The following is a 19,955-nucleotide window of genomic DNA, read 5'->3' as shown; positions in this document are numbered from 1 at the left end:
GGGGGAGGACAGACACAGACTGTAAGGAAGGGACTCTTTCCTAGAGTTTACGAAGTTCGATCACAGGCGGCGCATGTCATACGGTGAAAGGCCATTTCCTTGCCTGCCTCCCCTTTCCCTCGCTTGGTTCCCTGAACTGGGAATTCCTGTAAGCTGTGTGCATGGATAAAGGCAGAGACGACAGCATTAGATGTGCAACTGTTACGCTACGCACCCGGCATATCCTAAACAAGTCCTTCTCTTCCCCTGGCTGTCTCAGAAGCAATAAATCCCTTCTTCCCCAGGACTACCTGAGGTGTGTTTTTTAGCAAAGTTTTTAAAGGGATGGGATTGCAAGCATTTATTTCTTCAAACTGGTAGCTTAGTCAACTAAAGCACTGGTGCACTGTTTTAACTGGTGAAGACCAACTGGAATATCTGTGGGACTGTTCGTGGCAAAATGTTCATGGCATATTTTGCCAGCCCGCTGCTTTCCCATGCTTTCTGTGTTGCCTCCCCACCACCTCATTTGTGCTGATTTTCTTTGGTGGGGGGCACTTAAATAATAATAGCAACAATAATTTCATTATTTGTACCCCGCCCATCTGACTGGGTTGCCCCAGCCACTCTGGGCAGCTACCAACATATATAAAAACATAATAAAACATCACACATTAAAAAGCTTCCCTATACAGGTAAACTGCATTATCGACCGAAACGCTTAAAAACACAACTGCAATGCCCGGTTGCCAAGTGTGAACTGACAAGCTAATCAGAACCCTCCTTGCACCTTCTCCTTCTAATTGCTTCCTGTTCAGTGTAGCATGGCCTTAACAAACCCTAATTTTAGTTGCTTTTATCTGCTGCACTTGCCTTTATTTTATCTGTTTCGGCTCATATGCTGATTGTATGATTTTATTGGTTCAGTCACTGTTAGCTGCCCTGTGTGATGCAAAATGCATTGGAAAGGGTGGAATATACATTTCCTAGAATGTAAATCAGGGTTTCCCAAATTTGGATCTCCAGATGTTATTGATCTGCAACTCAAACTACAAATAAATGTCATGACTTCTCCCTCAGGTGACCCATAACAGCTGGTCTATGAACGCAGAGGTTCCATTTAACTATCAAGGATAATTTTATCTACTTATTTATCTATCTATCCGGCTATTTCCCAGCTTTCACCCTAAGGTCGCGATAAGACATGCATTTGCTAAACCCCTTTTAAAGCCATCTAAGCTCTTGGCCATCACAGTCTTGTGTGAGTGATCCTCTGTCTCACTGTGTACAGTGGAGCTCATTACCAAGTAAGTGTGCAGCAGACTGCAGCCTTAGTTCTTCAAAAACCCTTCCTGAAAAAGTGGTTCAGGAACAAGTATCTGCCCAACATCTCCCATGCTGAAAACTAATGTTAAATAAGTTTTGTGCTTCCCTGCAATCTTCCTATCCTCTTTCAATAACCCTTTCGAATCTTTGCCATCAAAGAAACCAACTGCCTTTCTCTGGCTGACTTCCTGCTTCTGATATATTTAAAGAAATGTGTTGCTTGTGTCAGTGTTTTTAGCAAGGTGCTCTCCAATTTCCTTATCACCAACCGACATTTGTTTTGCCAGAGTTGGTGCCCCTTTTTATTTTTCTAACTTGGCCAAGACTTCCACTTTTTAAAGGAAGCCTTCTTGCTTTTTATAACCTCCTTGACTTTGCTCACCAAACACACTTGCATTCTCTTGGACTTGTTTGTATCTTTCCAATTTGTGTTCATCGTTATATCTGTACTTCTGATATTCTGGTATTAAATAACCTCCAATTGCCCTGTAGACAATTGTCTCTTGAATGTCCCTTTTAGCTTGCTTTCAACTTACCCTCATTTTAGTTCTGTCTTTAGAAATTACATGCAACCGTTTTGGACACCCAAAACAGCTTTCCATTCATTGCACAATTCAACAACACACAGGGCACTTCCAGACTGCCTTATTTTGTGAGTGGGATTAAATTGCATACTGGCAAATTCAGGCTGTGCCATTAAAGTGGGTGTGACGCTCTTGCACAACAAACTTCATCTCCCTTCAAAAAATTCCAGACTTTATGCAGTAAGGAAAGTGATGGGCAAATGCACTAGGAAGTATGGGATAAACCCCCCCCCCCCACTCTCAGGGGACTGCCATTAGAACAGGGAAGGGAGGCAGAGGGGCAGATTGGGATACAGGGAACCTCTGAAAATCTTGAGAAGCAGTTCCTCTTCCTGCGGTGGGGAAAGCCACACCTCCAGTGGGGAAGAGGGGAAGGGACCAGAGGAGGATGCTGGGAGCCCCAGCGCTACACCTTGTCAGTCTGAGGGTGGGGAAAGCTACACCTCCCAGGTAACAGGGGGAAAGGGCTAGAGGAGGATACTGGGAGCCTCGGCACCGCTCCTTGCCAAGCCCACCTTGCGCAGAGGTGTAAAACGCAAAGAAGGAAGGAAAAGGCTGGGGGTGACTAAGCTCTTCTGTTGGGGGAGGACCCGGAAACGACCACTCCCGGATTCTGCTAGCGATTGAGGCAGACATGAACTGATGGTTCTGCACTGTAAATAGTTTTGCACCAAAATAAAACCTGTTAAGACAGGTCAGAGTCCTGCCTGGTTACTCACAAGCAACCACCACTAACATCTGACACCCACAAACAAATCAGAATGACTGCTCAATAAACAGCTGATACTGTATATATCCTGTCCACAAACTTTATGCAAAAAAACCCATCAATACATGTACTGTCCGGAAGCAATGTTAAGGCTACAAGGGTCTTAAGCCCGTACCCCCCACATCCTGATCTGGTTCACTCTGCTTTCCACCCCACCCATATTGCGAATATAATTGCCTTTAATCTCCTTAATTGCAGGGGAACTGTCCTCTTCTAAATCTACACTTTAGTGTTAAATATTTTCTACACTTCGGTCTCCCAAGAACTAAAGCTAAACTTCATTCTACTCCTAAGCCAAACTTTTTTCTTTTTGGGAACAAATATTCTTGTGTTCTAACCAGAAACAAAGAGAACAATCTCTCATAGTGATAATTGACAACATCAAGTGGAGCAACAGAATCAATAGGAAAAAAGAGGTATTTAATACTTTGCTTCTAGAAATGTTACTAAAATCACGATTTTTAAACTTATACAATCAAATTCAAATTCCTCCTTTTTTCTGCCTAGTGAAAAGAGGAGAGATATCCCCTCTATAAGGAACTTTTGAGTTTCAGCAGGCGGAAGTACGTTTAGGTTATTACTTATAAGGCTAAATCTTCATTTTAGCCCACCTCATTTTAAAACATACAAATTTAGCTTTATCCGTTTCAAATTTAGCTTTAGTCTAGGTTTAACTGGGAATTGCTGCAGGATTTATTTCCTCTTTTAGCACATGATGCCCTTAATACGCTATATTACATTTCTGTAAATAATGCAGCGAGTATACTTTTGTTCTTCTCATGGAGGTGCCCACTTCACCTGGCTCTTGCCATTTTCTCAATGTTTTGTCACTGAGATTGTGATGTTTCGGATCAATCAACAGCTTTTAAACTTCTCATTGTTTCCTTACATGTGTGCTTGCTAAAGTTCTGGTTCATTCTCATGTTATTCCCAAATATTCCATCTTATGTTAATCGACATGGGATGGCAGAGGAGGAGTGTAAAATAATGAAAAGTTATGTCCAAAGTAGAATAATTCATGTACATCTGGCACAAGGCAATCTGCTCTTACCTGACAGTTTTCCAGGACCCTCTCTGGTTTTGTAGACTTTGGAATAGTGACAATGCCATTCTAGAATGAAAAATAAAAACAATTCATATATTCCTAAAGTTCTATTTTTAAAAAGAAAATGGAAAGAGGGAGTGGGAGAATGAATTAGAACTATCTCACCCAAGTCAATGTGTCTAATTAGTGGAAGTTGTCAGTGAATCATCTCTTTATAAATGTTAAGTTAACCTGAAACAATTCAGCTTAGTTGAGATGATAAGCAGGTGTCTGGAATGTACCAGGTGGGGAATTCTAATGACTGAAAGCTCTTCCATATAAAAACCCCTGCACATGGAAACTAGGTGTCAGGGAGAAGTATTTTAGTCTACTCTTCTCCCTAATGGGCTAGTTTCCTATGAACCCTGTAAACCCCTATCCTCAGTGGTACAGCCCACATACAGATTTACTCCCTTCTTCTGCTGTTTGGAAGCACTAGGCTAGGCTTCCTCAACCTCGGCCCTCCAGATGTTTTGAGACTACAATACCCATCATCCCTGACCACTGGTCCTGCTAGCTAGGGATCATGGGAGTTGTAGGCCAAAAACATCTGGAGGGCCGAGGTTGAGGAAGCCTGCACTAAGCCAAAATACCTCCTTTAGCAAGATGTCTGCAGTCACTTTTGGGTCCTATGTATCTCCAAATATAACAATATTAGAAGTCTCTCTATAAAACACGAATGCTGAAATGATTTGCAAGTATATTTATCCAAGGGAGGAACCATGCGCTCATCAAACACAGCTCTGCAGGTCAGGTTTGGGCACAGTGGCCCAAAGAATTGACAAAGAATTAATCCACACAGCACCCTACTTCTTGCCGGCCAGTATTTCAGCCACCATAGTTCTACATTGACAGAAGACGAGGGTGCTCAATCTTTGGATCTCTTCCACTAACAGACTGCTTGTGTGACACTGGCAGGAACAACCAAGCTAAACTTAGTCCCAGGGACGAGGTATCTTTCAATCTCTCTACCCAACAATCGTCTAGACTTCAAGCCAATTACTTTAAATAGCTACTGAACAACCTTGAAACATCGGTGTACTCCTAGCGCCGAGGGCACTAAGAGACACATGAGGTATGTCTACTATTACTGGGCATGTTTTATGTGGGTGGGCAGGAAATACGTTAATGTTTAATAGGTTATTGTATTTTAGTGTTTTATTGGAAGCCGCCCAGAGTGGCTGGGGAAACCCAGGCAGATGGGCAGCGTATAAATAATAAATTATTATTGTTGTTGTTGTTGTTACTATTATTATTACAGACTTTTTTTTTAAATAGAGATGCGTTCAGGGATGCTGGCTCCTAGGAGCTGAACCCCTTTGAGCCCCCCAATATTTGTTAGCAGGGGGCTGGGCCCCCTCAATGTTTGTCCAGGTGCGATGCCTGTACATGATGCTATCACATGAACCAGGAACCTGGTGGCTCCTCCTCTTCCTGCCATGGAGAGGAAGTGGTCCCCAGCCTGTGACAGCAGCAGGAGAAGGAGGAGCTGCTGGAAACGGAAAACAAGCTTCAACACAACGCACAAATATCACATATCACATCCGGGTGTCACACACAACATCGTGCGTGGCGTCAGCCCCTTCCCCCAATATCTATTCGGATTCGGCGCACCTGGATGGGACCAAGAATGCTGGCAACTTTAGAACTTACCTGTATGCTCCAGCGTATACATATTTGTGCAGGAGTTCTGCCATATTTCTTTGCAAGCTGAATTACGTCAGGATGACTAAGGGCTTCACCTTTAGCAAGTGGGCAGTAGCCTTCGAAAACAATATTCCTGCTTTGGCAGTAATCCACTAATTCTTGAGGCCTATGGAAAGGGTGGTATTCAACCTTTTATAAAAGAGAAGAAACTTTGCAGTTAAAACCATCGCCAGCTTTTAATCTATCACAACTCAAAGGGCAAGCAACTGAAGTGTTACTCCTTATTTGGCAGAGTGCTATCAGTTTAAAAAAAAAGAGGAAAGAAGAAATTGATATTGATATTTTCTCTTCCCTTCAAAATGCCAGGAAAAAGTCCCTTGGGTGGAAACATGGTACTCTGGAAAATTTGTGCGCTGGCTGCCAGCATCCTCGGAAGTTACAGAGATGCACCAACTCTTTGCAGTAATGTTTGAAGCCGTTTGCTGGGTGCATTAGAGCTCTGTCCCAAGACAGCAATCATGCAAGATCATTGCCTCTTTCTCCTCCTCCTCCTCCTCCCCCCCACGTTCCTATGAATAAGAAACTGAAAAGAACAGCACAGCCATCCATGACCTGCCTATCACCAAAATGCCACTATACAAGTACCTGCCTTCACCTCAGTTGTACAATTCCACCTCTTTGTAGAGCAAATTCACACAGTTGCTCTTCTACCATCATGAAATGATCTCAGCACATGATCTATGTGGAGATGAGTCTTGCAGAATAGCCTGGCAAGTATTCACCCAACCCATATGATCAAATTTGACCTCATTTGTAAGGCTTTCATCAAAATCTTCCATTAGGTTAGTTGGTTGTGCATAAATCTAAACAGAGGGTTACGGGAAGGAATCCCCCCCCCCCAAGGTGCAACAGTAGCACATTAATAAATCCTACCTGAGGGACAACTTGGGGAAACATAGGCTTTCTTAAACAACACACACAGCATGGCTGAGGTATCCTTAAAATGGAAAATCCCATTAATTTAAATTTGTATTTTTTAAAATTCTTACTTGAAGTTTCTTATTTAGCAACTTATCTAGTACTTAAGTATATATATTTTAGACAGAGCATACGTGTCTCTTCCCTCCTGACATATATGGACCGGTTACACAGTGACATTAATCTAGCCAATATTCTGTAAAATTTATGGTATAAAGCAAACAAAAAAGGTCAGGTCCAAGGAACTTAAACAGTCAAAGGGGGAGAAGTGAAGGAGAGGGGTGGAAGAAGAAAGAGTACCAGGAGCATGAACATAGAAAGTTTTAGAAGGGATGGGGAATTGGGCAAAAAAAGTGTGTTGGATGCTGAGGCCAAAAGTGGTCCCACTAGGGAAGCTGGTCACAACCTAAAAAGAAAGAAAAAAGGAAAGGAAAGGAAAGGAAAAGGACAATATGGTCCTTGATTTCTCATTAATCTTAATTAGGCTTGTGATTAGTGTGTATGCATGCACACACACACTTTTAAATTAATAGATATGGTGAAATCTCCACTGGTGGTTATGACTATGCAACCCAAGTGTTGTTAGGGATTAGAGCAGAATATAAAAGTTTACACTTTCATAGACTGAGAGACAGGTGTCACAGTATACCTGGTCAATGCTGACATAGAAACCTGTCCTTTAGTTACAATCATGGGTCAGGAAAATGTGGAGTTTATTTAAAAAGGGGTGTGGGCAGAAGAAAGAAAGAAAAAAGGCATTTAAGTTAGCTTGCTTGCACAAATCATCTGTGCAAGGAACTTTGCTGGTGTTTGTGTGCCCCATCCAAACCGATGTTATTGGTTGGAGTGGCTCAATGATGGTGTCCCACCTCTCAAAATCAACAGTCAATTCCTCCTGACGAATAGGAGGAGGTGACAGGCAAAAGGAAGAAGGAATAAATATGTATGAATATGAGATGAATACAACTGATATAGGAACCCAAGATTCTCGCAAGAAGTCATTCTGTGGCAAAACGTAATAAAACGTGAACTATTCTGATGTTACCCCTCCCCGTAATTGAAGCATGGATGATTAAGCAAATCCAAAAAATGACACAGTTCCTGGACAGAAAAACACAACCCCTTCATGTGCACAAATCCAACATAAATTCTCTGGAAAAAAAGCTGCTTTAGCTGTCACACGTCTTCCAGTGACCTAACCGTTTTGCGTACTTTTGATGGAGAAGACGACACGATATCTTAGTTTAGCACCATGACATCAACACAGGGAATGTGGAAAATTTCGTCCACCCTGAGGAGGATGAAGGACTGCTTCCTGTTTCTCATCTTTAGTACATGTTGTCTTTCCAAGCAACAATAGTCAGGAACAATAGCCTGGCATCTGCTCAATCCAGGCTCTGAAAAAACCAGGCTCTCAAAGGCTAGGCTGAGTCAGCCTAAACCGACTGTGATCAAAAATGACGGGCTGGATAAGAGACAAGGTTCAAACAGCAGACACATCCATCCCTTCAACCTTTGAAGTTTCTTGACCTCTCTGTGGCATTCAGCACCGCATGTTTACAGTTTGCAGAGACATGGTGGAGGTGGCTCATTTGCCCATGCTGCTTGCACCTGAACAGGCTATGGGACATGCCCAGTATTTACTGTTGAAGACTCTGAGGAAGAATGGAGAAGCAATACTCCAGGCGGAGCTTCCAGACTCGCTAAACACCACAGAAGTAACAGTGTGTTATTTCACAAGGAAGAAATATGCTGGGGGAAAGTGCAGAAAAAGTCAACCAATCAGTACGTTGGACTACCTTGGTGTGTGTGTTTTAAGAAACATGCAGATTATGGAAAGGATGGGATAAGAATTTTATAAAATTATGCATCATATGTAAAAAGTTGATAAAGAAGCTTTCCCCCTCTCTTATAGTATTATAGCAGAACCCCTCGTTTGGAATTACAGGGGTACCTCGGGTTACAGACGCTTCAGGTTACAGACTCCGCTAACCCAGAAATAGTACCTTGGGTTAAGAACTTTGCTTCAGGATGAGAACAGAAATCACGCAGCGGCGGCAGCGGGAGGCCCCGTTAGCTAAAGTGGTACCTCAGGTTAAGAACAGTATGAGGTTAAGAACGGACCTCTAGAATGAATTAAGTTCTTAACCCGAGGTACCACTGTATTCAATGAAACAGATTGTCAGGAGGTTCAGGTCTCCTGGCTCTCACTGGATGAAGGACTTGAACTTTGTGTACAGTTTCTGCCCAAACCTTTAATGCCCAAATCAGTACAGTACATGGACAAAATAGGTGCTATACGTGGCTAGCAAGGAATATTGATCCAACCCTTGGGTTCCATTATATAGGAATGGGGCAGGCACAGCTTCAATGTGAGGCTGAGTAGCGGCTGTTGCCTTGGGATTTGCCCTCACTTTGTTGGGTGTGTGGTGCTGGATTCAAGTCCTCTCATGCTCTCCATCATCTGCCCAAAACACCAGTTTCCTAGTCAAAGCCTTCTAACCACTATGCATAGTATACTCACCTGGTTAACGTGTGGGGTTACCTGGCAGTCTTCCTTCAGTTCTTCCAAATGATCAATAAGAAAGTTGCTTACTCCAATAGACCGGCATAAACCTGAACAAAAGCAAAAACAGGTGCTACATGTTTATAACATTCTGCCATGGTGGGAGAAAAGAGAGGGGCCGAGTGCACACATTATAACCAAGTGGCCCAACTGAAAAGAGGGTTGGGTTTAACAGTGCTTCGGCCTGTTAAACATGGAAATGGGGTCCACTCCCACATACAATTTCTGTAGTCAATCAGGGAACCCCTGCCATCAGTGAACACGTAGAGCCGGCAGACAATTGCTGACACCATGTGTGTACTTTACCATTTAAATTCTGAATACTTTTGGTACCCAAATTTAAGTAGTAGAGCATGGCTTGGCTGTGTCCGAATGGCCCTGTGGAAATAACCACCTCTCAGCATCAGTCAGCTTTCTTATGAGATAAGAAAAGGTTGTTACCTACATACAAGCTCTCAGAAGAGGGTGGGCTATAAAAATAAATACATTTCAGGAATGATGAAACGGTCATCAAGTGAGAGGAAGATTACACACACCCCAATTTATGCATAACGAGAGTTCTGAGTAACATCATAGGGTAATTTTTAAAAAAGAACAACACTGAACTTGCAGTTTGACAGCATTATCTGAGGACACAATTCAATCAAGATCCCTTTAGGAAGCAGTTTTATAATCTAAACACACAGGGGGCTCCCTGGTGGATTCAAGCTCCAGGCTAAATTCTGGGAAAAGCTGGTGTAGTGTAAGCAAAGAACAATTGGACTTTGCCAGGTTGAAAAGGAGGAAATGGTGTTCTGAACAGCCTGCCAAAAGCTCAAAAGAAGTGGAACATGCGTAGAAGACTAATAGGGTGTAAGAAAACACAAGGACAAACAATCCAAACAGACTTCTGACTACTTTCAGGTTATTGCTGCAAGGAAGACATTCAGTAAAATAAAACCCACAGAAACTATACTTATGCAGTCAGGAATTAAGAGCACAAATCTATAGCTGGGTTTTGCATTTTCTAACGCTGCCTGCCATCAAAGGGCCGTAATTACATGCATGCAGCTCAGCATGCTTCCACAAAATTATGTGTGTATATGGAACTGAACTGTGCCAATAGTCCCAGAAACAGCTAAAAAGAAGGGGGAAATTTGCCCTAATTTGCTAAACTAAAGCGATTTTTGCCTAAGTGGTTTCATCTGCCATAGGCAAAATGATAACGTCCATAAAGTTTAAGGCAATCTCTTTTCTCTGAATCCATCTCATGTCTTAATTGGCAAGGGTTGCAAGCTTTCAAACTGCACATAGCTCTTGTTTCAGAATGAAACTATTATATGGGGCAATTATCAGCCATACTGATTTTCTGGTGCTTCACGGCAGTGCTAGATTAGTTATCCTGTGTATTCTACAGAATACTGCAATGGAAAAGTACGAGGTCATCCTGCTTCCTTGAACAGTGGAGACAAGGGTGGTTTCCTCCCTTCCCCAGAGTCCTGACGAACAAGGGTCAAGCTCATGGATGGAGGAAAATTTAAGACATGGGTAACAAAACATGGAAGCTACTTAGACAGCCCAAACACAGCACAAGGGGCTTGTGAAGACAACACTTGGGCAGGGAACAATGGAAGAAAGGAATAACTCTGAGCAGCCATCAAAATGACCGGGCATTGTTCTTGGCTAAGAAGCAGCCATGCACTAATTTTGATTTCTGTGTTAGAAGGCACATTATGGCAAAGTGAGCAGGTTCTGGTGCCTTAACCCTACCAGCCCAACAAAAGATAATGTTTTAAAAACAATTTCCAACACTGTATGGAACCTACCCAACAACCTTCAGTTAAGTTCACCCTTGAATAATTCTGAATGGTGTTCACGCTTCTGCCACTGTAGAATTCCTGGGAGAAGAAAGTTCTCCAGAAAAGGTTTGTTCAGAGAAAGCCTCTCTCTTAACCAGAAGCTTCAGATGAAAAACAGGAGGTGGCTAGTTCCATCACACCCTAGTTGTGAGCTTACTTGCAGTACCTCTTTATCGGGTAAAAGAACCAGATGGACCTTTCATCTGAGGCAGTACACAAAGTATTATATTTTTTATGAATAGCCAGGGACAGACCATTGGTTCCAAAGTTCACAAAGCTCACTTCCCCGAGAGCTCAGGGTAGACAACAACATTTTACTTCAATGACCGCTCTATTATAACAAATATTACAAAGCTTTTAAAACATGAAGTAAAAGTCTCTCTCTTTCTCTCTCTCTCTCTCTCTGTGTGTGTGTGTGTGTGTGTGTGCTCGCACACACACCAAAAAAATGCCATTAGGATCTCCTAAGATACGATCCTGTTTAATAAATTGGCAATATGATCACTCACAACTTATGAACAGACTGCTTACCAACTTAGACTTTGCTTGGATAAATATGACAATATTTGGAATGAGTTTATACAAAATGTATAATGGGCTATTAATAGTTACATATGTATTCAGATACAAATTGCAACTTTAGAAAAGAATGTATGGGTTAGGGTATTTTTTCGCACATGTCCATATATTATTTCTTTCTCTACACATTTTTGTGCCTTTTCATTTTTCTTTTCTTTCATTTTTCTTTGTATCCCTTCATTTATTTAAAATTGAAAACTTTTCAATAAAATATTAATACCAACAAACCCTTAGGAGCCAAAGGAAACAGCAGAAGGTCAAAGCTGAAGATTCCCAACTTTGGAAACCAGAGTGTACGCAAATTCCGAAAGATACCTTCAACCATGCCATTGCATGAAAAAGCTCTAAATTCATATTCAGGCTGAGAGAAAAGGGGGCTTTTTCCAATGGCAACGTTTGAATAGCGAACGTCTTGGACCACAACAACAGCCTCTTAACTGCTGCATGCACTGTGTTTATGGACATGATAGGCTGGATGTTTGATTGCTCTTAGGGACTGCGATATGACACAGAAAAGGAGTCAACCTTAACGTGTGATGGGGCTCAAGACTAGCAGCGCTTTATCAGGGAAGGTCAGGACTTTAATGTGTTGCTGCACCGAAGCTTGAGGGAGCTGACAGCTCCCAGAACGCGGAGGTAGCATAAATCCAGCAACCTCTCACTCGTGAAAAGGTGAAAACGGAACAGACACAAATTAATCTGAAAAATACAGCATGAGACAATTTCGAAAGGATTATTACCATGCTAATGAATTGGCGCACAGCCACCCTATGCGTGGAATCACCACTGATTTGTCTTGTCACAGGAATCATACATAAATGGAACAGCTAGAGGGAAGGAACTCCTTGTCCGTCTCAAACAGCTGTGTTGTCAAGCCCAGCATGCTTGCATAATTCCCATTAATGCTAATAGGATTCGGGGATGTATAATGGGGTGGACACCTACCTTGATCTGGGATTTAAATATAAATTTATATTAACATAAATGGAACATTTGCAATTCAGATGCAGCGCTCACCATACCATTTGCATGCTAGAGAGGAGCAGCAAAATATGGCAAAGCATCAATTTTCCTTGTTATATATATGTGAGCTGCACGTATTCATACGCGCAAGCGGCAATATATGGCCTTTAAATCTGTAGATACCTTGCCCTGAAGATCCTGGAACGAGGAAGATGTTCACAATATGAGGCCATTTTTCCGAAATGTCAGTGTTCACCATGCACAACCAACTTACCCACAAAAGTATGAATGTACCTGCAACATACTTCAATGAAGAAACACATAAAAGCATTCTTCATTGACATATATTACAAGTATATTGTCCATTGGGGGCGTGGTCTAATCATTGGTTGTGCATAGGCCTGGCCAATGCCTTGACACATCATCCTGCGGATTGCCTCGCCAGAGTGGTGCATGATCTAGTTATCTCCCGCTTGGACTACTGCAATGCGCTCTACGTGGGGCTACATTTGAAGGTGACCCGGAAACTGCAATAAATCCAGAATGCGGCAGCTAGACTGGTGACTGGGACTGGCCGCATGGACCACATAACACCGGTCCCGAGAGATCTGCATTGGCTCCCAGTACGTTTCCGAGCACAATTTAAAGTGTTGGTGCTGACCTTTAAAGCCCTAAACCAGTGTTTCCCAACCTTTTTTGGGCAAAGGCACACTTGTTTCATGAAAAAAAATCTCGAGGCACACCACCATTACAGCCCTGTGACGTCAGTGCACAGCGTCACGCCAGGAGGGACATGAATTGCTAGCAAATTACATAATCACCTCCTTGAGGGCTGGCTCATCTTCTCCGAAGGCAGAACCCCATTAATTAACAGCATAGACTCACACCATAGCCAAGACGAGGGGGGAAAACCTCAGTCATGCACAGTCATGCACATGTGGGGGCTAAATGAGGACGAAGACCGGGCAGAGAGCAGGGTTCAAATCACCCCACCTGGCCAGGACAATCCCTGGGTGCTCCCTTGGGCCACTCGCCTGACCCACCTCGCAGGGCTGTTGTTGCGAGGATAACACAGGGAGAACCACGCGCGCCCCCGGGAGCTCCTTGGAGGAGAAAGCGGGCGATGAATGCAATGCACGAAATATATGAGAGGCGACCAGGTTTTGCAGGGGCCCCCGCCAGCCTCCACTTCCAACACCCGGCGCTACGACGCCGAAGTTTCCCCCCGGGCTCGGCTCGGGGAGCAGCGCTGCTCCCCCCCGGCTCCCCTTCACCCTCCCGGCTCTCTCTGCCGCCCACTGGGGACCCCCCTCACCTGCCAAGTCCAGAGCGCCGGTGGAAGTTGCATGCATGCATGCAGGGCGCCGCGTTGCCATTGCATTGCACTGCACTCCATGCAACGCCTGCACGCATGCATTGCCTTGCACGCCCGCCAAGGGGTCTCCCTGCAGTCCGATGCGTCCCCTCCGGCGTGGATGCAGCATTGCAAAAATAACCCCCCCCCCCGATGCAGCCCTACCTGGGGGGCAGCCTCCGCCTCCGCCGCTCCGCCTCCGCGGGGATCCCCGGGCTCCATCCTGCCGCCCGATCTCCGCGGGGGCGCAGGCAGGCTGCGCGGGGTCTGCGCGGAAGAGCCCCTGCCCACCCGGCCGCCGCCGCTACGCTCATTCCATGGCCGGGAGAAGAGCACTTCAAACAAAACGCCCGGCCCGCCAGGCCACGCTGGGAAACACAGTTCGCGCACCCCGCGCGGGCGCGGAGCCCAAGGGCGAGGGGACTACGGATCCCAGCAGCCCCCGCGCCGGGGACGAAGGGGGAGAGGCCGGGTGCAGGGATGGAGGGACGGGTGGGCGAGCGAGTGAGTGAGTGGCAGCCGCCAAGCCTTGGCCGAGAGCCAGGAAGGGCCTCCCCGGAGGAGGAGGAGGGAGGCGCAGAGCGGGAGGGAGGGAGGGAACCCCAGGGGTCATCTAGTGACGGCGCCCCAATCGAAAATTTGACTTTAAAAAAAAAAATCTTTCGAATTTTTTAATTTTTCCCGCGGCACACCAGGCAACATCTCGCGGCACACTATTGTGCCGCGGAACAGTGGTTGGGAAACACTGCCCTAAACAGCCTCGGTGCTGTATACCTGAAGGAGCGTCTCCACCCCCATCGTTCAGCCCGGACACTGAGATCCAGCGCCGAGGGCCTTCTGGCAGTTCCCTCATTGCGAGAAGTGAGGTTACAGGGAACCAGACAGAGGGCCTTCTTGGTAGTGGCGCCCACCCTGTGGAACGCCCTCCCTTCAGATGTGAAGGAAATAAGCAGCTATCTTCTTTATAAAAGACATCTGAAGGCAGCCCTAATTAGGGAAGTTTTTAATATTTAATGCTGTATTGTTTTTAACACTTGATTGGAAGCCGCCCAGAGTGGCTGGGGAAACTCAGCCAGATGGGCGGGTTATAAATAATAAATTATTATTATTATTATTATTATTATTATTATTATTATTATTATCATCATCATCATCATCCAGGACCAGTTTGAGGGCCAGAGCACAATGGTGCCTTTACCCTGCGGTATATCATAGGTGGTGCTTGCCTGCTGCCCAGCACCTAACCTTCCTTCTCCAGCTGCCTCCTTCCTCCCTGCGACGGGCGCTGGCGGCAGTGGGAGTGGCAGCAGTGTCACCCCAGCACCTCGCAGAGCCGGGGCTGATGCTCCTTGCTCCTCCCTCCATGCACCACACACCGGAGGGAACTGCGGCGGTTTCGCCCCGGCACCTTACACGGTTGGTGCTCCTTCCTTTCCAAGACTGCAGTGTATCGCTATACACTGGTGATACATCACAATGTTGAAAAGCTGATATCACCCAGCCCTAGTTCTGCATGTTATATATGGACCCTCACTGCCTATTGCACAGCATCCACTACACCTCTGTTGTCAGACGTATGCTGACAAATGACAAAAAACCTCATACAGGTGACCGTCAACATTTGCTGGTATTTTTTCAAGTGTTTAGAAATTCAGAAACTTCACCTGCCAATGTGCACTTGTGATCCTTAGTTTAGACACAACTGCATGCCGTCAACGGCACTCCAGCTTCTAAAAATTAGTATTTTAATAGACAGCAAAGGAAATCTTTGCAATGTGGCTTTTTACACAGTTGTGTTAATATCAGCACTTTTAATTAAACTGCCCTTTACAGGTTCCTACCCAGAGGAGCTTATAATCTAAAGTGAGACTTAATTTCGCTTCGGTCCCAGCAACACAAAGAGCCAAGCGAAGGGCAGGCTGAAAGACAATGCTGTACAAAACCCGGGGGGAGATGGAGATGTCCTAATTCTTGGCTTCCAAAAGGCATTTGGATAGTAGACCCGTTAATCTTGAGCACCGGGCTGTTTGACAACTTTCATTTAAACTAACGATCATGTGCTCAATATGTGTCCTGTTAATTGGGTTACAACCCACGACGCAGCAGTTTGCATAATTTGAATTTAATCTGCGAGAGCAGGTCAAGCTCCCAGAGTTGAGGCCTATGGTGGAAGAGAAAACAAGTAAATAGATTCACCATGGTCCACACAACTAATAAATCAATATTTCAAAAGAAGCCTGGAACTTCCAATTGTAATATGAAAGGGAATGGGGAAAGATGTTCCACTTTGTATTGAAAATTTTAATTGACGTTGACTTGAAGAATGAAAGAACTCACAAGAGCTGGCAATGAGAACCGCAAAAGATACAAATGTATTTTAAAGTGTGGGTTGCTGGTAGATCACTGCCCTGCTCTAAGTTCAGAGTTTAATTCCCCAAAGCAGATTATTTTCCAGTGGTCTGCTCATTTTAGTTTCAGGTTTCTTAATGAAAGATAATAGTTACATCTCCATCCTTTTTTAAGCCGCTAGTTTCTCATTTGTTTGGTTTCAAGCTGGGTTTCCCAAGTTTGCTTTCCATTATGTCAAGAATGCAACTGGTTCCAGCCTCCCCAGACCCAAGCAAAATGAGGTTTGTAGTGCTCAGTGTGGGCACAGGACTGGTTTCATGGAAGCGTAGAGTTGGAAGGGGCCATAAGGGTCATCTAGTCCAACCCCCTGAAATGCAGGAATATTTTGCCCGACATGAGGCTTGAACCCACGACTGTGAGATTGAGAGTCTCATGCTCTACCAACCCAGATGGATTTCACAGCTTGCGGAAAGATTTTAATTTCCTTACACCATCCCTCACAATTATGGTATCACATGAAAAAACTTGAATGGGAATTGGATGGGGGAAATGGTTGATGGATACTGCATCTCCCCCTCCAGGCCACATTTATTTGGGCTGAATCTTCAAAACCCCAGTGTGACATAAGAACAAGTTACCAAGTTAGCCAAATGCACAAAGAAAATCAGGGCAGGAAGAAAGGAGGAAGATCAAGACGGAAATAGCAAAGGTGCATTGGTACAGAAACACATTTAAGGCATTTGATGTAGGTCCTAGAGTTGCCTGTCTCACCTGCAACCAATGTCAGCCTTATCCACGGTTAATGATTGTGTTGGGAACAACTTTAAACATGGTTAACACCAAACCGACTCCATTAACAGCTTCAAATGCTGATGTCGAATCCTGACTATGCATAGAGCCCATGCATGTGCAATCTTCATGTATGCAGGCATGCAGAGATAATCTATTGCAGGGTTTCCCAAACTTGGGTCCCCATCTGATTTGACAACTACAACTCCCATAATCCCTAGCTAGCAGGACCAATGGTCAGGGATTATGGGAATTGTAGTGCAAAACCAGCTGGCGACTCAAGTCTGGAAAACCCTGATCTATTGTAAAGGCAACTGTTTCTTTCTGGATAAATTGTGTCAATATCACCCTGTTCTAGTTCATTCAGTCCTTAGAATTGCTCCCATCAACATTTTAGACAAAGCTGCTGTTGTGAAACAACTCAGTGATAATATTTCATATGTACCTATATAACAGTGGTCCTACTAAGGAGATTTTGATTCATTTGTGTTAGAGAAGACTTGGTAATATCTAATAAAAACAACTACCGTATTTCTTGCTCTACAAGACTCACTTTCTCCCTCCTAAAAAGTAAGGGGAAATGTGTGTGCGTCTTATGGAGTGAATGCAGGCTGTTTAGCTATCACAGAAGCCAGAACAGCAAGAGGGATTGCTGCTTTCACTGCGCAGCGATCCCTCTTGCTGTTCTGGCTTCTGAGATTCAGAACATTTTTTTCCTTGTTTTCCTCCTCCAAAAACTAGGTGTGTCTTGTGGTCTGGTGCGTCTTATAGAGCGAAAAATACGGTAATTTTCTTTTTAGCAAGTATCCAAGAATACTGATGATTTCTATGCTTCCAAAAATACAAGTACCTAGCTGTCTACTATCAGGGAGATCAGTCATTTGGAGCTGAAGATCTATTTGGAACCTCTATCTAAATATTAAGGTGTTGTTTTTAAGAGCTTAATTTAGATTCATTTTTATGAGGTTTGTAGTACATAACCCATCTTTTATCAGGAAAACAAAATACTTTATCATCAAAGTTGAGAAGCTCTATGTTCAAGGGGGGAAAGCACTGCATACTGATATATCAAAGGAGGATAATATGCAGGTCTTACAAATTAATTAGGTTTACATGACGATTTATGTTCACCTACTCATTTCTTATTTGATTTAATGGGTATTATTCTTGGGGAAAGGGGGGCAATTAAGCAGCCTCTTTCCAAATATGACCGGCTTCCTGCAGAGTTTTCCAACAGCGGAGACCATGAAATTGGAGTTACATCAATATACGTGCAAGTCAAGTATTGAATATACAACTTCAGGCCACCTTTGGAGTGATTTATTTGGGACTTCAAAAATATCCCTGCAGGATCACTCTATTAACAGAGACTGATTGTGCTTTGTTATGAGGTTGCCGTTAATGGATTTATCACAATGGTTTTGTTTGAAAGTGCCTGAAGTCGGTGATTTGACAAAATAATGTTAATGTTCTTCTGATGGCTGTGGATGGTCCCCTGAACTGGCAGGGATGGGCACAAGATAAGCGCTTAAATTTCTATACAATTCTGGTAGTTCTGTCCCTATAATTCCCAAATGAAAAGTTTCTGGTTTATTCATTTTTATGCGACTACAGCGGTAAGAAGGTTACTCGCTCCAAAATGGAAAGAAGCAGAAGACCCAGCAAAGGAAGAACAGATATAAAACATATGAAATATGCAGAAATGTGCAAAACTTATCGGAAGAATTATAAATCAACATAACAAACTTTTCATAAAAGAATAGAAATGGTTTATTGAATATTTACAGACAAATTGCAAACGGATAAAAATGTTGGCAGGATTACTTAAAAACCAGCAGTTTCATAAGAGTATATATTTAAAGTAGATAATTAAATGAGCAGATTAAATGAATTTGCATATGCAGAAGGTATTTTTAAAAATTAATTTAAGGAACTGCAGAAAGGGGGGAAGGAAGTCAAACTTTGAAATGTGAAAATGATTGTAAAACTAGTGAAATGTATAAGCCTGGTGAGTATAAATAAAAACTTCTTTTTTTAAGTTGAGTGCTTAAGAATTGCGTGTGAGAAACTGCAGCGTTGCTGTTAGTACACAATGGGCAGGCTGGTGGCAAGAGACTGCAATATTTCTCCCCGTGGATTTGATATGGGTTAGCAGTTCTGCAACTTGAAGCTATGTCTCTGCGTCCATTTATGTTATCGAAGACACAGCACGTTTCCATTGCTACTACGTCTGGAACCAACCAGGAAAGCGAGGAGAGTGCAGGCAGTGGCCTTTCTGCGCACATCCAATTGATGTGTGACCGCCAACACCCAAGTCCTTTCGGAGCCGGAAGAGGGCAGAACAGGGGCAGAACAGGGGGACGGAAAGGGGGCAGGGCAGAACGGGACAGGGCTTTTGCGTGCTCCGCCAACACATGAGTGGGCCAGGAAATGTGCAAAATGGTCACCACGTGTGTAACAATATCACTGATGGATTATCAGCACACCAGCATTCTGTAACATTCAGTGGTTTAGAACTTATGTACTTTCGACGGGGTGAGCTCCCGTTGCTCGGTCCCTGCTCCTGCCAACCTTGCAGTTCGAAAGCACATCAAAGTGCAAGTAGATAAATAGGAACCACTCCGGCGGGAAGGTAAACGGCGTTTCTGTGCGCTGCTCTGGTTCGCAAGAAGTGGCTTAGTCATGCTGGCCACATGACCCGGAAGCTGTACGCTGGCTCCTTCGGCCAATAAAACAAGATGAGCGCCGCAACCCCAGAGTCGGCCGCGACTGGACCTAATGGTCAGGGGTCCCTTTACCTTTTTACTTTCGGGTGGACTTGGTTTCAGCGAAGCAGTAACAGGGCCGGTGAGGAAGTGCAAGCCAGGGAGCGCATACCATTAAATGTGTCTGAGAACTGTTGGGGCAGTCTAAAATATACCTGTGTGGCCTGAAGAAAAGCAGAAGTGAGGAAGCCTAGGCCAGAGAGGACATACCATCAGTTCCAGACACAACTATCAGCTCAGACAACTCTGCTGGTCTATATTTTGGACAATTTGTTGTAAAAACTGTAAACGGCCATAGGTACCATGGCAGGAAGGAGGTATATAAATGCAGTCATTCCATCATTTGATGGCCGTTTACTCAATCTGTTTTTCAAAATACCAAATC

General features: G+C 44.0%; 1 protein-coding gene and 1 long non-coding RNA gene across 5 annotated transcripts in view; both read right to left on the bottom strand.

The window, feature by feature from the left end:
- The window catches only part of LOC310710335 (glyoxal reductase-like), a 70,371-nt gene that overhangs the window by 17,534 nt on the left and 32,882 nt on the right, over positions 1-19,955 (bottom strand). For all 4 annotated transcript variants that reach the window (XM_083511235.1, XM_083511234.1, XM_083511233.1 and 1 more), the window contains 3 exons: positions 8,892-8,983; positions 5,396-5,578; positions 3,710-3,769 (listed from right to left, as the gene is read on the bottom strand). In XM_083511235.1, the coding sequence (XP_083367361.1) occupies positions 3,710-3,769; positions 5,396-5,578; positions 8,892-8,983 (335 nt within the window). The remainder of the gene's footprint in view (positions 1-3,709; positions 3,770-5,395; positions 5,579-8,891; positions 8,984-19,955) is intronic.
- LOC310710415 lies at positions 5,607-8,885 on the bottom strand. The gene is made up of 2 exons (XR_014528053.1): positions 7,580-8,885; positions 5,607-5,972 (listed from the first exon to the last, which is right to left on the bottom strand). It is a non-coding gene; the product is annotated as an uncharacterized lncRNA (long non-coding RNA).

This window comes from Podarcis liolepis (genome assembly GCF_965112155.1).
Source record: "Podarcis liolepis genome assembly, chromosome: 6".
Lineage (NCBI taxonomy): Eukaryota > Metazoa > Chordata > Lepidosauria > Squamata > Lacertidae > Podarcis > Podarcis liolepis.
This window is presented reverse-complemented; position numbering and strand designations above follow the sequence as displayed.